Source organism: Parus major, chromosome 9 (assembly GCF_001522545.3).
Source record: "Parus major isolate Abel chromosome 9, Parus_major1.1, whole genome shotgun sequence".
Lineage (NCBI taxonomy): Eukaryota > Metazoa > Chordata > Aves > Passeriformes > Paridae > Parus > Parus major.
In genome coordinates this window covers 11067071-11087396 of record NC_031778.1, presented here as the reverse complement: position 1 = coordinate 11087396, position 20326 = coordinate 11067071, and the positions used below count along the sequence as shown (strand labels likewise).

General features: G+C 41.6%; 1 protein-coding gene across 1 annotated transcript; it reads right to left on the bottom strand.

Annotated features, from left to right (window-relative positions):
- Positions 1-823: 823 nt before the first annotated feature.
- On the bottom strand, positions 824-18961 carry DIPK2A (divergent protein kinase domain 2A). The gene is made up of 3 exons (XM_015638240.3): positions 18191-18961; positions 6204-6507; positions 824-3768 (listed from the first exon to the last, which is right to left on the bottom strand). The coding sequence occupies exons 1-3, from the start codon at positions 18842-18844 to the stop codon at positions 3437-3439; spliced, it is 1290 nt and encodes a 429-aa protein (XP_015493726.1). The 5' UTR covers positions 18845-18961; the 3' UTR covers positions 824-3436.
- Positions 18962-20326: the final 1365 nt, after the last annotated feature.

The following is a 20326-nucleotide window of genomic DNA, read 5'->3' as shown; positions in this document are numbered from 1 at the left end:
CACAAAATAAAAATGCACTACATTTTGAAAATCCCATTCTTTAAAAGTACTCAGGGTATATATTTGGGAATGTGTTGTTACACCAAGGGCACATTAAATGCATGTGCCAAGCCTCCATTAATACCAGAAGACAGAATTTGTAGTAAAAGTCAAACTTGTACGTAAGGATCATGTTCAGAATAGAAAGATTACATATTACATTGTTTGACTAACACTCCCCCCACCCAAAAAAGCTCTTCCTCTCTGAACAGAAGCTGTTTATTAAACAGCCTGTTTTGCTTTGAAGCACATTCTGCTTTCACAGTGCTGTTCTCAGAACACTGGAGTTAACTCACCAAATATAAAAAAATAGCCTCAGGTATTTTTCCTTTGAAAGTCAGAACTTTCCCTCTCTGACCTGAACATGCAAGTCCCCATTCCCCACCAATGTCCATTACTAATGCCCCTAAAATTTGCCTTGATTTCCAGCCACACAAAACAGGTACTTTCCCTTACTTTCAGCAAGACAACCACACTCATCTGTCCCTCTGCAGACACCCCACAGCCCCAGGGCCCTCCTGCATCCAGCCAAGGCTCCTCAGGGCAGGGACAGAGCCCCAGAGGGGACGGTGAAACCAAGGGTCCTGACAGAACACTCGTACTTGGCTTCAAACTAGAAAGGAGGAGGGAACAAAAGGTTCCTATCTGTCCCTTCTGCTGATGGTGCATTCTGGAACACTACAAAAACTGCTTCCATGTATATTTTAATGCATCCTAGACTAAGACAATCTTAAGACTCAGTCAATCCTAAAAGACTTACTGATCTGAAAATGAATAGCTGAGATGAGGTTCTTAAAGTATTCTTTATTAATATCGTTAGAAGTTGCAGAAACAACTTTCTTGTAATATAAAGGCACAGGGAGACAGTTTTGATAAAATATTCCAAACAAACAGTAACTTACAGTACAAAAGGACAATTTTAATGCACATACAAATCCCAAACATCTCATTCAAAAATATTTCACCATGTTCATCAATAATAATGGGCAATGACTAAAAATATAAATTGTTATTGTACAATAAATATCTGACAGGTGCAAATGGAACAAGATTTATTGCTCTCCACAATGTTTTCCCTGTAGTGATTTTGTTGTAGTGAGGGTTTAGGGGGTTTATTTTCCTTTAACTTCCAAGCTCCTTTTACAAGTGGCTTTAGTAACTTGTTTCTGGAGGGACTAAACCCCAAAGAAAATCTAAGAGAACATTCTGACAGTTACAGAACTGTCTCAAGTAGTAACCAAAACTGGCAGTGTTTGTTTCTTTCACAACTTTAACAATCATAGTCCACTCTCCCCTTGGGAAATGTGGTAGATGTTTAAAAATCAACTGTAGTGGTAAGTCAAGGCTTTTATGGTAGGGTGGTAGTACCTAGTCAGAGGGTTAGTCTATCTTCTTCAAATAAGTGGATCTTATGAAGAACAGTAACATGAACGTTCTCCAACAGCTTATGCCAGAACAAGCACATCAAACTGTTCAAATGAGGGGAGAAATTAAAACTGCACTGGGCATTCTAACTTCAGAAAAAAAGACAAGGGACTGGGAACAAATTAAGACTACAAAGGCAATGATGACATTAGAGTGAGAATTTCCAATTCTAAAATATCCTAAATCATAGAATCTTTAAAGTTGGAAAAGACTTTTAAGATCATCAAGTCAACCAGCAACCCAGCACCACCACCATGTTCACCATTAAACTCTGCCCTCAAAATACAGTGACCTAGGAAATCAAAGAGCATTCTGCATCCCTGTGTGACTCCACTCTGAGCTTTGAGAAAGGAGGGCAACTCAGTGAGTTTGCCATTTTCCTCACTGGCAGAACAACTTCCATCAGGCTTCAATGCAGTGCAGGAGGCAGAGCAGCTCTGCTCTCAGAAGTAGCACACTTTACCTTGCTCAGAATTGAGTTTAGCTTGTACAAAATAGTGTTTTATACACACACTTAAGAAATATTAATCTCCTTCATTACTGTTACTAGAAGTAATATGCACACATTTCCTAAGAGTATCTTTGTATGAACAAGATTTTAGGAAAATGAAGCATAGTAGCTGTAATAAAAAAGCAAAAACAAAAATCTGAGGAGCAAGCTTTCAGGTGAGTTCTTGTAGCAGTAACTGAGGCTTTTATAAAAACTGTGATTTATGAGAACAACTCCATATTTACACAAACCTCAACAAGTCAATTTCAACTGTACTGGGAATAGTCAAACTTAGCTCAAGAAAAGGTACCTAGAGTGAGCACAGCTTACTGGTAAACCAAAGGATGAATATTCAGAAAATTCCATTCAACACTCTTGGGAAGGATGTAAAACAAACTGCTAACTTGCTTGACATTATTATTCAAATTAGGGTTTTCTCTCACTTAAGTACACAGTTTCAGAAGTACTTCAGAGAACCAAGGACCATCAAAATCTGAAATGTGAAAATTATTAGCTTCACTACAGTATAGCATTCTTTGTTTACTACATGTTCAAAAACTAATGAACAAAACCATTTTCTTTGGCTTATACTTAAACTACACCAGACTAGTGATTTTTTATTTTTTATCATTCTTGTATCCCCAATTTAAATTAACACATCTCTTTTTATTGTAGTGTCTTTCCAATTTTCAAATTATCTCTGTTCAAAATTAGAGTTTGTTCATACCATGATTTCCTGTTAAAGAGCCATGTACATATACTGGCATGAAGGGTAAGTTTTGTACAACAGTTACATTAAGTGATATTTCCAATGGCAGAACCACAGAAGACATTAATGTTAGTTCAAGTGAGATTTGAGCTTATGATGATCTTAAAAAAACAAACCACAATGTCTAAGCATAGTAAAATACAGTGTAAAACCCCCTAAAATCAGACAGTAAACTCTGGAATCCTGCACTCACAGTAGGAATGTTGTGCATGGCATTAACATGAAAGCCTGTTCAGCTTGAAACAATGCAGACAGCTAGATTTACCTGGATGTAAATGCCACTTCAAGGTGTTTAAACAAACACAAAAATGAGACGATGTCAGGAAAAAGGCCTTTAAAACAGGCCACCAGTCTAACTTGACTTTCCAAGTAAGAACATCAGTTTCACAAAACTGTGACACTAATGCAGTTCTATGTAAAGTACCCTTTGACACACGAGCTGTCAATTAAGCTATCACAGTCTTTTGTGACCTACTCCCTTTTAAACAGTTAGGGAGGACAGTCAATAGTAGCTCAAGTTTTAATTCAGTAAGTACCTTGTTTGTTTGCAAAGGAACATTGTAACACCATAAAATTCTTTTTACAGTATTTAGAAAACTGATAAACTAGGATTTTTTATTCTCTCTTTTTAACACAGGAATCCCAAACTTCTGTTTTCTATGTGTCTTTGCAATAGCGTTTTAGCCAGTGTTGCAGAAGAGTTTCACTGTGGACTACCTCACGTTGTTACTGAGTTGTGCAAGGTACTCCCGGAGCTCCTTGGCGGCTTGGAATCGACCATATCTCTTCTTTGGGTTGGCACACTCATCCAGCAGGGCCTCCAGACGCCCATCTTTGGCAATCTCAGCTGGGGGGTCGTGCAGGAGCCCCCCCGAGGTGCCCCGCCACGTGGCATGTCTGGACAAAAGGTTCTGACAAATGGCGTAATAGTTGTGGTCCACAGTGACACGAGCACAAAGAATCTCTTTAGAGAAGGACAGACAAGCTTCTTTATCACAGTCATCAAACTTGCTCTCGTACCACACGTCCCAGTTCTCAGGTTTATCTGTGAAATACAAGGAGACAGTAAAACAAGTGAGAGAGGGGAGGAAAGAGCATATGTGTGTCTGAATACAGTCAGAAGCTCAATACACGGAAAACTGGTAATATTGAAATTACAAACCAGTTTTGTTTAGATAAACTCGGAAATGTTCGAGCCTAAAACTGCATCTGACATTCTGATACATCCTTCTTCTGAAATGGTCCTGGCAAAATTAAAAATAAGGGAAAGAAAGAAAGAAAGAGGGCAAAAGAGATAGCAAAGAGAGGGCAGGAAAAAAAGCAGCAAAGTAAACACATGAAATCTACATTCACACATACCCAGAGGAAAAAATGTAGCATGAGCAAGTACAAGAGAACAATCCAGAGCCAAAGCTCAGAGAAAAACAAACAAGCAACACAATTTGTTTTAGCAACACAGATTTGGATTCTCCAGTTGCCCTGGAAACTAGTGGTGGCAAGTGGTCTACCAAAGACTAAAACAGCATTGCAAAGTAATTGTTATAAACTTCTGCAACTGTATCTTCTATCTTACTTTCAACATGGCAGTAACCAGAAAGTATATAAAAAACCAAATACATAACTTAAAATCTTTGAAAAAAGTAAAATTCAACAAGGCAAATGGCATTTATATACATGTAAAAACCCTTCTCCTTGTCAGTTTTCTTTAACATAAAACCTGATGTACATAAAATACCTCATGCAGTAATAACACTTGAAAGGTTACTAAGTGTGAGCTCTCCTCAGTTCTTACTACATTTTGTTAGAAAACTTTCATCTTAAGTTTACAGACTACTGCCACCTTTGAGAAGACATCCTTATCATAGAGTCCCATAGCTCTGCAGATGTCTCTTAGTAGTGTGAGGTACAAAGGAAAATTAATCTGTACTTGGCTAGTCTCTGAGCTGACTACTGGTCTTCTCATTGACAGCACACTGAGAGTCAGTTTAGGAAAAAAAGAGTACCGAAAGATGACAACTGAAACTATAAAAACAAGATGTAAGATCTGTAGAATTAACTGTAAATTCAATGTGGAAAAAAAAGCCAGCAAAGGAGAATGGGAAAAAAGGGCTTCAGCAAACTCAAATATGATATCCCACACAGAATACAATTAGGTATTACTGTACAGTGCATCTGGACAGAAGGTACATATTGAAATATCTACACAGGTGAATAGATCACTCTGGACAGAGATTGTCTAATGGAACTTTCCAAAAGATCCATGAAATCAGTATTAAATATCAACTGCAACACAAGTTTATACAAAGACTAAGAATTCTCTCGCGTCCTCTTTTGTTTTCTGGTGTTCTTGTTTGTTAAATCATAAATCACACCAAGTGTTGCTGGGACAAGAGATGTGACACTTGCAGCATTCACGTTCTGCAAGAAGCCACTCACTCCTATTCCACATATGTATGAACGTTTTCAGAGCTCACCTGGACATCTTTCTGCCTGAGCAATTCAGACATGCTCCAAAAATGGCACCCTTCAGTAATATTTTAAGAGGGAGGGAAAGGAACAGAAAAGAAAGGAATGGAAAGGAAAGGGTTCCACAGTAAATTTACTGGATATTCAATATATTAAAATGTTCCCTTAGTAGACTCATAGTTTTAATCTAAGCTGCTTCAGAATATATAATAAATCTAAGAAAAAAACCAAACCAAGCAACCCCAAAACACACTTCCTTACAGAAAAGTGTGTGGATAGAAAAACAGTCTAAAAAAGTGAATTGTGCAGCACAATATACAAAGCCTATTTGCAAAATTTATAAAATCCATTCATCCAAAGCAAACTAGAATCACTTGGCCTTGCTAAGTGCCATGAACTTCTGCAGAATCCAGAGTTTCATGTTCTATGTCTCCAGCCCTTAGATTTCCTTATAAGCTCAAAAAGAATATAAACCTATGTGATGCCACTGCTTTGACCTTTTACAGCTGACAAAGAAAATTGATTTGGAAACAGCACTAGAATTACCCATTCCTTCAGTTCCATTATTACAGGGAACCAACGGGAAGCAAAGTCAGGCTATGGGACCAAGGCAAAGCAGGCAGTGTTTGTCATTCACAGAAAGTAGAATTCCAGGACTTCCATTGTTAGATAGGTGCCTGGAAAAAACAAAGAAAACCCTCTCTGTCTTAGCTAAGGTGGACAAGACAGCCAGGCTCCTTATCTATCTGTCCATCCACCTGTTCAAATACACCCAGTGCCAACACCCTCTCTTCCAGTAATTAACAGCATCCAGGTATGCTCAACAGTTCATGAAACTGACAAATTGGTCAAGCTAATTAGCAGTCTAATTGCAGAAGAAAGCCAATTTGTTTGTTAATTAGTGGTCTAGTTGTAAAGCAAACAAAATATGTATTTAGCAACCACACATACTTTAAACATTGCAGAGAATGAAGTGAGACACACCAGGTGAAGGGAATGAAAGCAAACACTTACTTTGTCTGATCAACCTTTTGTCTGCTACCAGAACGTTTTCTGCATCTACAATGATAACTTTCCCATCTCTTGGTCCCACTGCAAAGTTGTCGAAGCTGACATCAAGGAGGTAGAGTGCAAATTCAAAGTCATTATTTGTCAGCTGCTCAGCTATTTCCATTAGTTGCCAGGCCAGATCCACTCGTTTCTCCCATGGTGCATTGAAGTAACTCCACAGCTCTTCTCCCACGTAGTTGACAGCCACCATTCTTCCACATGCTCCCAAGTACTTTGCAAATGGCCAGCCCTCATCAGATGGAAAACTCTGTATATAAAAATAATTTAAAATTTTAATTAATACGAAACAGCTTAGCTTTTAAAAGACTTTTCAATAAAACTTAGAAGAGAAAGCTGCAAATATCCATCAACACAATAATTCACATATTTCTAAGTTTTGAAGGGAAAGGAAAAACAATACAGAATGTATTTATGCAATCAAGAAGCCTTGCTGGACTAACACAGGGAAAAAGTTGGATGACCTGAAGCAATACATAGCCCATATCCACCTTTCCATCCATACACACACACACTCACATACGTTTACACACACAATTTCACCAACTTTTTATCTTGGTGTTTTATTACACATCTGTTGTAGTAATGCAAGTATATTTTTCATCAAAAGATTTTTGTATCTGACCTTTTAATTAAAACCAGTTCTTTTAATAATCTGAAAAAAACCCAAAACTCTACTAAGTGGCGTCTCCTTCTCTCTACCACCACTCCTTCCGTTTTTCCAGTTAACGGGATTCCTTTGAGGTTTCTTAATTTTCTAGTATACCCCAATAGTTTATGTCTTGATTAATTGCTACATAGATCCTTTGTGTTTATTACACACAGCCACATAACACTTATATCAACAGTAAAATCTGTCTTCAACAGTACTTTTTTTGGAAGTTATCGTAAGAGACTAAACAGAAATGACACACTACAAGCAATTACAAAACAAGCCACAACACACCAGCATGGTTTTCCTAATTCAGTTGTGCTGAATGTGCCCCAAGACTTCAATATGAACAGACACACACTTATTAGAAATGCACCCTCCAAACTACAGAGGGATGCTGAATAGGAACACAGCAGGAAGAAACTAAAATGCACTGATTTAAGAGACCCCAAATGCATAGAAGTTAGCACTCTAAGAATATGGTGTACACCAATTTTCACTCTTAGGAGACCCCCCCATGTGCCCATGCTCCTTCCTCCTGTTCTGCTTTGCTATGGTGTCACCAGACACCACTCATGATCAATTCTGCAGTAATGATGTAGCAAAGGTTTTACCACAGCTGGGGTGAACATGAGCATGCAGGGTTGGAGGACGAAGGAAAGCTTTATACCTTCTGGAATCCATGATGGCAGAAAACATTTACTGTCAAATGGGGAAAGAGACTGAAAGAAAACACACCACGAAGAAGAGGTCTGAACTACAAGACCATGCAGGGAAGAGGTGCCTAACATAACCAACCTTGTCTATATAGTACACCTGAAGATACCAAAATCATAATTAATAAACATAATTGATAATGTTTGCCATTTTTATGGCAAAAGCCATGAAGCTGCTCTCTAAGGTGGCAAACTTTAGAAGACAAATTCTGGATAAGTAACCATGTTTACCAGTCATTACAAAGAACCACCTTTCTTGGCTGGGTAAAAGGGCATCAGAGGCATGTTAACAACAGAGTAGGTTCAAAGTTTTTTGACATGTCTCCATTTCTGAACTTCAACTTTATTTTTATCACATAAGCAAAACAGGTTGTGATAAACCCTGAGGATAATACAAACTAATTTGACAAGTTTGAGAGCACTATGGTATTTGCAAGCTGTGATACACGTAACTCAGCAGAACTAAAACTCTCTCAGTAACTAAATCTACCATGCAATAGGGAAGGCATTATCCAGCCTTCAGGCTTATTTACCTGCATGACTAAGGGCAATTAATGAAGGCAGAAGTACAGCCAAATAGCCACCAGTTAGGGTCAAGTGTCACATTCCACAGTTAAGAAGGTTTTGGGTTTTTTTTTTCCACTTGTTCTGTGGTTAACAAAATACCCTTGCAACAGCCAAGTATGTGCTAATTCATTGTTCCTTGCTCATTCTGATCATACTATACAACAAAACATAGCTGTGGCATCAAAAAATATCACCAAAGAGCTATTTCATGGGCATTTATTGTGACTGCATTCAGTCCTGGACCAAGACAAAACAAGAAGTAAAAGCTGCTGTCCATCAAATGAAATTGTTTTACATCATATGAACTTCTCTTTAAATTGGAGAAGTCAACTGATTACATTTCCTGATACACACAAAATTTCACCAACTGTGCATGATATTTTTATATTGCTGCATTTTATCAGCACTCAATTCAATTATGCTTAAATATTTTTATTTATATATTACTTTGGACCACCCCACTCCTTTTATTTTCCACAGTTCTCCTTCTCTATGTTCCAACCCTGCCCTGCTTATGACTTGGCCTTTCTTTTCAAACACAAATTCAACCACAAACAGTTGAACTGGCAAAAGATGTGCTACCATTGGAAGCAAAGGGGTCCCTCCCTCACAACCCTATAAGCACACTCATTTCAATCCCCTGCACATCATTAGGAAAGCAAGGCTGGTACTTGCCAGGCTGGTGCTCGCTTGGATCAGATCCTGATCCATATCACATCACCACCTCAAGCTAGGATGAACTGCAGAGAGGAAAAGAGAAGGCCTCAACAGCTTGCAGAAGAGGGAAGAAGCTAAGAGGACTTCTCCTTTCCAGCAACAGCAGGGATTTATGTGAAGGATGAAACTGATTTTCAAAGTACAGTCTTAGACACTGATCTTCCAAACACATCTATTATGCTTCCTGCACTGCGTACACTGAATTTCATTACGGAAAATAAATTCTAGGAGCAGTTTGTTTTATTCAGAAGTGCACACCTTCATGTTACCAGTAGAATATCTGCATGCCATGCTGTAACAGATATATTTATAACACTGTGGCAATAAAAACATCTTTTGACAACAGGAGTGCAGGGAATCCTGCCAACATCTGCACATGTACAAACAACAGCTCTGCTTTGGCTCCCTTCCAACTGGCATGTAACAGCCATATCTACACTTCATTACCCAAGTCAGTAGCAGAAGAAGGGGATAAAAATATGTACAAGTGCCTCATTCAGTAGTTTTTATATTCACTTGGTGAATTTGACAAGAATATTAATTGAAGTGCAGATCTCTTGTCTTTGCAAGCAGCGATTTGTAACTTTTTGTACTATTCTATTTTGAAAGCTGTTTTCTAAGAGGAAACTGCAGCTAACTTGACAAGGATTTTTTGGTTCATGTATCAAAATTTTGAAAGCCAGTAAGAAATGAAAACAAATTTATATAATTAATAAATACATTTTCCATGAATGAGTGCATTTAGAAACAAAAAGCTTCTTAAATTGCTGTTAAGAATCTGATTTCTGGGGAATAACACTAAACTTTATTTTAGGTTTTATTTGAGTACTCTGCATGTTTAATTAGATAATTTGGTACTTGAATATGCTATTTACAGACTTCAAAACCTACATTTGACAATCAAGGTAAAAACTAAGCTCTTGTTCAAAACCAGAAACAGCTGTTTGACAAAATAATCTGATTCTGATGCACCCACTTACATTTTATCTGTGAACATCCACACAAATGCCATGGAAACCATAGATAAACTTTTTAAAGTATTTTTAAATGAAGTAATGCATATGGAAATCTGAAAACAGGTAGCTTAGAAAGCCTCCCCTCAGTAACATTATCTTTCTGTATTCTGTATGCATCATCTTCTGAAAGATAGAAAACAGTAAAGATGCCAAAAACTTCTGCTACCTCCATTCCCAGTGATACATCCCCAAAACATATTTTCCTCGCTCTAATTAGTATAGATCCAAGATATCTAACCAAGACTTAAAAACCTAAACAAACCCTGTCAAAGAGACAGTGTACATGCAGCTCCTGAAAGAATAATACTGCATTTATGCCTTTGAAAAATACACTGTAGTCTCAGAATAAATATTAAGAATTCACATAGCAAATTTATCACTTCACTGAAGCACAAAACACTATCAGTGCATTTGTCTTCCTCACTTCCATCTGTCTATACCTGAGAAGATACACAAATGTGCCACTGCTTTTTGTTCAGAGCTGTGAATTAGATCAGGCAGTGAAGACTCACCAGCTTGAAGCTGATAAGGCCTATTGTATTCTGCAGTAACACAAATCCCCTTTCAATTAAACACTTAAAAGAATATTAGTTTATCATAATAAAGCATATAATTCATCCTCATAATCAACACCAAAAAGCCATGCCAGTTTAAGTAATAACTTACATTTTTGTTCTACTGTAAAAAAAAGATGCTTTTCATTTTCAAAACTATCCCAGAAGATGCTGTATTATTTGTCACCTCCAATGTTTGCATAAAATGAGTTCCAGCTCAGAAAAAACACCCCAGACAAAATCTGCCCAAATAAAGAGCTAAACTGTCTATGTGATGACATTTTAAAAAACACACACAAGCAGAACGGGGACTTGTCTCTGTAGGACCCTGAGGAACTTCATGGCAAAATGACTCTCTCCCTGACACCTTCACTAAATCATCCTGCTGAACTGCATCTGCCCAGGCACAAAGGGGCAGGGCAAGGGGAATTCAAATTACATGTTTTTCCTCAGAAGGAAAGTTAGTTCTTTCCCAGAGTACTGCTGATCCTGCAGTGTAAACAAAAGTAGCACTTGTATTAGTCACCAAGGCAAATAAGCAAAGCTCTGGAACCATGAAGAGCTGGAGAGCAGATTTTACAATGATGTTTCTCGGATCAAAGGAGTTACAAAGCACAGTCTAAACACAGATGCCTCCTTTTGTCAGGAATTGATCTGCATTCTGGAAGATACGTGTTCAAATGTTTTTTTGAATGCTAGTGAGTACAATGAAAACCATGTAATTCTCAACTACATGCCACACCATTTGACATTTACCTAGAACTCCCACAGAAGTTACACACACATAGCCTACGCACACAGCGTGAACAGCGGATTTCATTGAGTACTCCAGATATTGGTGTTCCCATTGAAACCATGTTTTTTTAATTTATCTGACTTTTGTTCAAGTTTGACTACATTTCAACCAGTTACTATATACAATTCACGCCGACAAGAAGCTCACACTAGGGTTAACTGACACACTACAGAACAAAAATACACAAAACTCTAAATACTCAGTTGTTAAAGATGAACACTTCAGCTGTAGAACTTGCATTTCAGAATATCAGCAGAGATATGCCTCTTTTCTGAATAAATTAATGAACAATGATTAAACTCGAGAGGCATAGTAATGCAAATTTAATGTCATTATTGGCTGTCACCTGTTCAAATTGGTTTGCAGTTCATAAAAGTTTTTTTCAGATTAAATTTTCAACAGATGGAAATATTCACTGTGTATTTATTGCTCATCAGTAATGAGCCTGGAATGTATCACTATAAAGGAGTCCTTGCAGAGATGGCCTTATTTTTAAAATTACTTTGCAAAACTGGAGTCTAAAACAAAACCTCAATTACTTAATTCAGGAAAGTAAACCGCAACTCCCCCTACACATCTGACATACCAGAACAACATTGGTATTGCAAGGTTCCAGACTTGTTTCTGCCACTAAAAACTGCAAGAGTGAGACTTTCTCAAGAGAATGTCTAAGTCTGTATAGTGACTTCCCAACAGCCTTTAAATTCAGACAGCCATTCATCATAATATACACCCCACAATAACTTCAAGAATTTCTAGACTATTTTGAAATATCCCTTATAATTCACCCTACATGTTTTCACTCTAGGGAACCTATACTACAAAAGAAGGATGAAAACAGTTTTGATAACTCAAGGAACATAATTAAATATGACAGTTAACATGACAAGTACAAGCCAGTTCTGGTTTAGTATGTACAGTCATATGTCACTGCAAAAAAATGATTCTTCAGTTTTCAATAAAACCACATCAGTGAAACATTCTTGTAACATGAGGCTACTCAATTTTAATTCAACAAAGAACAGTTTTTCATTCCTTTTAAAAGTTCACAGTGGAAATTCGGTCTATTAGAATCCTAGTATCTGTACGAGCCAGGACTTAAATAACTCCAGTCCACCCAGGGGCACGTCAGGTACTGCAGATAACCACCTTAAATCTGCTACTTGGCTTATGGCATAAAGAATTATGGAACAGAAACACCAAATTCATCAATGAAGAAGGTTTAAAGGGTACCAAATATTAAAACTGACTTGCCATTCTAAAAGTGTATTTAGAACAGAACTACAGAAAATAGCTTATGATTAGAAGAGTGTGTATAAAAAATAGAAAAGAGGAATTTGCCCATTTACTTCTTATGTATGGATCAGCAAAAAGATTCTGTGGAACATTTGGCCAAATTACTACTTTGAGGGAATTCTGTGCAAGAAATTGTTTCAAATTTATCAGTTAAAGTTTTAATATATGTTTACCAGATGTCAACTACTGCTCTTCCCGTAACAAAACCAAACAGAAAACCCAAGGATGACATGTAGAGAAACCAGAAGAATTTTAGGTTATGTGGCCACAGACTGTTCATGCAGAGTAATTATACTAGGAATAGCGATACAGCTGTTTGGTTTGTTTTGTTTTTTCCCCACAAGGAATAAGAATCATCAGAAGTTGTAAGAAAATCTCATTAAGCTTAAGCATTTAGAAAGCTAAAATCACATCTGAGGGAGGGGCAATGATTTACACAGTCTATTAAAAATGCAGAAATACTGCTATTTGGCACATAGAGACTGGCATTTCTTTGGAGTCAGAGAAATAAAAGTCCTCGAAACTTGCAATTTACATACAAGACACAAATGCTCACCATCATTCTTTGAAGAATGTTCATTTAAACAGGCTGTTAAAAGCTACAGCTTAAGACAAAGTTGCATTAAGGCGCTCTGGATTTAATCGACAGATACCTTCTATAGCTTGAAAAATCTTCATTACATGCAAGCATTTTATTTTAATTGCAAAGTATGTGTGCAAATTTCAAGTTTGCTTTGTGTGCTGGTCTAATTTTTTCCATAGTAGCTGGTATGGGTCTGTGTTTTGGATTTGTGTGGAAATGGCATTGGCAGTTCAGGGATGTTTTGATCATTGCTGAGCAATGGTCCCACAGAGCCAAGGCCTTTTCTGCTCCACACCCCACCAGCCAGGGAATGGGGTGCACAAAAAGCTGGGAGGGGACACAGCCAGGACAGGTGACCCCAGCTGATCCAAGGGATATTCTATTCCATGTGGCATCACGATCAGCATGTGAAGCTGGGGGAAGGAGAATAAAGGAGGGGGACACACATCCAGAGTGACAGCATTTGTCTTCCCAAGTCATCATTCCATGTGATTGAGCCCTGCTGTCCCAGCAATGACTAAGTACCTGCCCACCCATAGGAATCACTGAATTAATCCCTTGTTTGGCTTTGGTTTCCTTACTAAACTGTCTTGGTCTCAACCCACAAATTTTCTCACTTCTACTCTCCCAATTCTCCCCCCCATCCCAGTGCGTGGGGCTGAGTTCCCAGCTGGGGTTAAACCACAACACTCTGAAAACAAAGCAAACTCAACTGACATTTTCATATGGCACCTGGCAATACTGTGAAGCAACACAACAGCCAACACCAAGGCAAGACTGAGGGTAACAAGACCAGCTCTAGATATACTTCTGCCAAAACAATTTATAAATCCTGTATTTCAGTTTTGCCAGTACAGACATAAACTGTCTTTTCAGGGAAGCATAAGATCTTTGGAGAAATACAACCACCTTACTGAAAAACAGTTTTCTTATCTAGAAACAATTTCTTATTTCAGCAGTCTTGAGTCACATTGCACTTTCTCCAATTCTGAGAATAAGAATTTGGGGCATTGCTGGCTTTTTGTGTTTAAGTACAAAGCTTTAAACTTTGCCACTGGCAAAATGTGCCAGACAACGTGTGGTTGCACACCATGGCTCACAGCAAGGCAGAGACAGTGGCACAACAGCAGCAGCTCAGGAACTGTTACCCAAAACTGTCAGGAGACTGCCACAGCGCCTCCAAAGAGGAAATCTGGAGGCTGACAGGGATCAGTGCAGGAGCTCTATGAAAAATGAGGTATCACACATTTCAGTTCTATTAAGTTTATGTTCCAACTTGCAAGTGAAGATAAAAATCAACCAAGTTACTTGATAAAGTTGAATAATCTCCACTATTTAAGTAGATATCACCACTGAAAGTACTGCAAAAACTTTCTCCACTCTGTGTATTTTACAAGACAAACTAGAAGCTGGGTGGTTTATAGAAAGTCACAGGACAAGGATAGATCAGCATGCTTACATCCAGAATGGTTCTATGAATTCTACAGAGTGAACAGTCAAACTGCACTCAGTCTCTATTCCAAGTTATTTTTTCAATTTTTCTGTTGCTTCCTAGAGCAACTTCAGGCAACCTATCTTTTCAAGTGTTTGTTGCACAGCATCATCATATTAAGTTAGAAGTGGGATGCCATGCATAGATCCTATCCTCCAGGTGATTCCCATCTGAAATACTCTGTTAATCAATGCATGAGTTGAAACAGCAGCAAGTTTTGTAGTTGCTTTTGTCCAAATAAACTGTTCAAACCTATATGAAATACTGGTTTTGATGTAGCATTTTGATCACAAATGCGACCTTATTTTACTTAAAAGTGTTCATCTTTATTGTGGGAAGCAACTATTGGGAGGGGAGATGAAAAAAACCCAAACCTATGAGAAGTTAAATCTTTAGCATGTAAGTTCTTTGGTTCAAATAGGAATTCAGATGAAAATTGTGAGAGAATTAAATTAGTCAGCAGTTAAGCAAGATTCAACAGAAGAAAAATTATTTTGGGGATAATAAAATACTATGTAAACTGTACTTGGAACAATACTGCAGTTGTCATTCCATTTGCTTAACAACGTAAAACGGCAAAAGGGGCTGAGGTCATCCCCGAGTACACCTACACAATAAATAAGTGCAAACAAAGAAGGTTAACAAGAAAGTTGTAAAAAATACAAACAGTGAGTTAGGATTACAGTATGTAATTGCACTAAACTGTGCAATATTATACTTTTGATACAAATCCCTGAACAGTAATATCGTGCCATGGGTTAAAGCCCCGCCTGAAAAATTCTCCCAGCAGAAGCTGTAAATCACTTGTGCTGATGCAGTTCACAAGCAACACCACTTCAGGAATAATCCATACTCCGCACAGGCTTCGAGCTAAAATCCCAGTCTCGGATGAAAAGCCTCATAATCCACAAATTGCTGGCTCTTGTAGAAGACTACAGTGAATTTTCTATTACAAATGAAAGACCAAGCTTTAAATTCCTTCTAAATTCCCTATTTACATTTGTCTATAACACAATTAAGCAACACAGAACTTGCATGCTCTGTACACCAAGAGTTAAGACATTATTGCCACTTCTAAACCATAACTGTTATCAATAACAGTGCTCACTCACTGTAGTATTCCATGAAAGGCTCGAGGCAAAAACAGGCAATATTTTCCCTTGTGCCCTCTGGTGACAGACAGCATGAGTTAAATGCATCAATTTATTGATTGCTTTATTTTAAATTAAAATCTGATTCTTCATAAAACGTCATGCAGGTCTCCTTTCTTGGAAGCTGATTTTTAAAAACAAGCTGACAAGTTTCATCCCCATAGCAGCACCTGCCTTCATCAGTACTGCAGAAACTACACCATAAAACATTTTACAAATGTTATGTACAAATACAAACAACATTCTCAGCAGTCAGTTATCAATTCTATAAAGTAGCCACCTCTCAGAGTGTCTGGCTGTTGCAGTTGCAAGAGCTGCAGAACACAGAATTACCCGCTCCTTACATGTTTCTCAGATGGAGTCTAAACCTGGAGTACTGTGGAATGGGAAGAGTTCATACAGATTCATGTATTTTACATATTTCATCCCTAACTGAGGAAAAGTCTTCAAACTTCAAGTACCTAATACCCAAGTTAATTAACACTCTTCCGGAGAAACCAGTAGGAGTGTTTAAGCACACAAAGCTGGCCTGAACCTCCCCTAAAAATATTGTCCAAGATATGCCTGAACATCAACATTCACAAGACTCCATGAAACACTTTTGATGTGTTGAAAGGTGACGGACTTGCTTTACCTTGCTCTGAACTGCTAAAGGCTGCCTCACTTCTCATGAATTTGACCTGCCCTGCTCTCAGCTGTACCCTTAAGATAAATGTTGAGCAGAGTGCTCAAGTCCACCCAAGATTTTCTTCTCTTCAATAGATTTCCTTGACAATCTCAGGACTCATTTACAGCTCACCAAGAAGTTGAGAGGAACCAAGGCTCCTAATCAACCCACTACCCACCATTTACGATCCAGCCCACTACAGTAAATGCCAGAAGAGTGCCATACCCTTTCTCTGTAACGAATTATGAAGAAACACAGCTGTTCTCTGGCCATCGAGGTCTACACTCAGTATGTTAGAACCACTGCTCAAAACCTAAAAAGTAAGTTGCATGAAACACAGCCAAAACAGATCACTTCTCGAGAATTTCCGAATATACTCAGCAGAGCAAAGCAGTTTTGATTTTATTTCTTAAGTGGAGATTCCTTTCTCACTGTGTTCAGGAGCAACTTCACAGCAAAATGGGAGAGTTACTGTACCCTCAAGTCTGCTGAGAAGCAGACTGGAAATGCACTTCAAAAACAAACATGGAGAGACTGAAGGCATACTACCGAAAAACACATTTGTAATTAGGTTTTGGTTTGGTTTTTTTCCTATAAATTAGTCAGTAGGTGAACTTTCTGGAGGGTAAAGCCTGCAGCACTGCTTTTTGAGCATTTCTTGGCCTCTCACTAGAGAAACAGCAGATGTTAATAGAAATCATGAGGTAATGTTTTCAAAGTATATTTGCAAATATTATTTTAATCATACATTGGATAAAGGCAACGACAGTTCAGTAGTTAGACAAAACAGTTCTGATTCCAAATCTACATGCTAAAGGCACACTTGGGAGTTCCCTCGAAAATGTTAAAAACCAAAATGCAAAGCTCCCCATCTAAATAGATTTGGTGCCACAGAAGTTTCCTACCCATTTTTTACCTAAAAATTTACGTAACATATTAAAGCACGAATGTCAGGCGTGTGCACATAACCAGAATCCCTAATTAAAGGCTACAGAACATGTAATCGCTGTAAAAGGAACAATGTTCATTTATTTGCCGGTCTGCTTTCTACAGATACGCTACAAATACCTATCTCTAATTTTCACCAGTACTAACTATATTTAGTTCACATGAAGAACATGACATAGCACATGAGTCAGTTTCTGACAAGGAAAGCACAGCATCATCGCAGCATAGACTCTACGCACTCCCTCTTAAACGAGACCCTAAGGAACGAATCACGGGCACCCACAGCTGTCTGGGAATATGTGAATTGTGGAACAGGCTCACACCGAACTGTGCCAAAGGCACAAGTGAGCAGAGAGCATCAGCCTCCAGCACTGACCCGCACTCTCCTGCGGGACCGCGGCTGCCGCTCGGTACCCCACGGCACAGTGGGATGGGGCTGGAATCAAAAACCTGACGAGGACGGCAAATCGGGAAAACACACGCAGTCTTTGATGGAGGAAGGAAGGAGGAGAGCTGATCAGTCTGAGTGAGCTATAGAAACGCCTCCTGCCCGGAGACAGGGACCGGGGACCCTCTGCTCAGCCCGCGCTGCCGGCATCTCTGCAGGAGAGTCAGTCCGGGCACAGAGCCAGCGGCGGCCCCCGCGATCCGGCGGGGTTTGGGGCCAGCAGTCCGGGAGCCCGCAGACACGGGTCAGGAAGGGCCATTCCGGCGAGGGTCCCGCCGGGACGGGCAGCGCCGGGAGCGCGCCCAACCGGGCACCGCCGGCCGCGCTTACCTGCAGCACCAGCGGCTCGGGGTTGAAGGCGAGGGTGATGAGGAGCTGCATGCGCTCCGAGTCTTTCAGGTTGCGCAGCAGAAAGCTGCCCGAGTCCTTGGTCTCGGCGTAGCGGCGCACCAGGCGGTCGAGCAGGCGCTGCGAGGGGCAGTGCACCAGGTCGGACCAGCCCTCCACGGCGCCGGGGGTGAGCAGCCGCACGTCGCCGTTCAGGCTGGCGAACTCGGTGGCGGGCAGCGCCTGCAGCAGGTCGCAGCGGCCCCTGCCGGTGGCGCGGCGGCAGATCTTGGTGTCGATGTCGGCGAGCTCCTGCGCCGAGCCCAGGCGCTTGAGCACGACGCGGCGGGAGCCCTCGCGGGGCTCCCCGTACCGCGCGAAGTACACGTTCTTCACGTTGAAGAAGTCCAGCAGGCGCAGGCGGCCCCAGCTCTCCAGCCGCAGCTGCCCGTTGAGGAACTTGCGGCACCAGCTGGTGCCCCAGCAGGCCGGGCACTTATTGAGCTGCAGGAAGCGCCGCTCCGACAGCTCGTTGCGCTGCAGCGAGGCCAGCAGCGAGTGCGTGTTCAGCACCAGCGCCGCCGCCAGGCTGCCCAGCACCGCCAGCTTCACGTAGCGGTACAGCCGCCCCAACTTCAGCGACACCAGCCGCAGCATCGTCCCGGGCCGCGCCGGGCCCCCCGCCCTCCGCCGAGCTCGCTGCCCACCCCGGCAGCAGCGCGGCTCCGGCTCCAATAAACTCCCCGCCTCGCCGCCCGCCCGATAAAAGGCGGCCAAGTTACTGAGGGGCCGGCGGGGAGGGGGAGGGCAGGGGAGGGGAGGCGGCGCCTGCAGCGCGCGGGCCCGGGCGGACCCGCCCCCGGGGAGGGGCTCGGGCTCCGCCGCCGCCGCCGCTCCCGCCGCCGCCGAGCCCCCCCCGCCGCGGGGGGCTCCTCCCCCGCCCGCCGCTGGACACGCCCCGGGGGCGGGGCCCAGCGCGAGCACCGCCGGCCGCCAGCGGTTGGCTGCGCGTGATGCGGGCCGGTCGCGTGAGGCCCCGCCCCCTTCCCGCCCCATCCCAGGGCCGGGGGCGGGGCCCTTCCCGCCCCCTCAGCCCCCGGCCCTGCCGGGCTCTCGAGCCGCCGTGGGAGGGGGCGCGGGGCTGGCGCTGGCTGCCGCCATGTTGGTACGCCCGTGTTTGTGTGTGACCGTGTCTGTCCGCCGTGTCCGCCCCCGCCCCCCACCCCGCCCGGGGCAGCGGCGCTCGCCCGGTGCCCGCGGAAGCCACCCTGCCCGAGGCCGGCGCGGGACTCCCGTGTTGCCCCGGCAGTGTCCGCCACCCTCCGTGTCCCTGTCCGTCCCTCGCGGCCGCCGCAGCTTCACAGCGCAGCGGGCGCGCGCCGCCCGCCCTCACGGGTCCCGCCGTGTCCCAGCTTGGTTTGCTGGTGCCGCGGGACCGGTTCTCTGTCCCAGTGCTGGCAAGGGCCGGTTCGGGCGTCTCGTTTTATCGTCCGAACAACTACAGCTGATCCTCTGAAATGCACTCACCCAATCCCCAGTACGGTGGGAAGAACCGTCCAGTCACCGTGCTGAGGAACATGCCGTGCTGTGAGGCTGCCTCCACAGCGTCCCTGTGAGTGGTGTCACTGGCAGTGCCTCAGACTAAGAACCATTCTATAAAACTTGAACACACAACAGAGTAATAAAGATTAAGAAAAAAGGGTGAAAGTCTTAATCTAGTCTGACACTATGCTCTCACAAGTTAAAGACAACCTTCATTTCGTGAGAAGTAACTCACTTTTTTACCTGTTCAGTCCCAGAAGTGCAGTAGGGATATGGTCGTTGGGAAAGAAGTATAGGAGACCGCATAATTTCCAGTTATTTTATATGCACTATACAAAAAATTAGGTGCTTATTATCTAGATTTCTGGACATACGTTTGTCTTCTTTATATGGCATGTACTGGCATCCCTACATACTTACTGTGTTTTGACATTTCTGTGTCTACTTTAAAATATTTCTCATACTGACGTTTTATCACTGACCATATCTGTTTCAATATGCCTCGTTAAATGCTCTTGGTAGGGTCTTAACATTGCATCAGCAAATTCTGGTCTACAAACCCGTGGGTTTATTACGAAATAAGTATACACGTAAGTA

Excerpts from the sequence above, each read along its gene's own strand:
- DIPK2A (XM_015638240.3), bottom strand. The coding sequence starts at position 18,844 with ATGCTGCGGCTGGTGTCGCTGAAGTTGGGGCGGCTGTACCGCTACGTG. Across the intron at positions 6,508-18,190 it reads CCGAGCCGCTGGTGCTGCAG|AGTTTTCCATCTGATGAGGG; the intron begins GTAAGCGCGGCC and ends TTTTATATACAG. Across the intron at positions 3,769-6,203 it reads CAAAAGGTTGATCAGACAAA|ATAAACCTGAGAACTGGGAC; the intron begins GTAAGTGTTTGC and ends TGTATTTCACAG.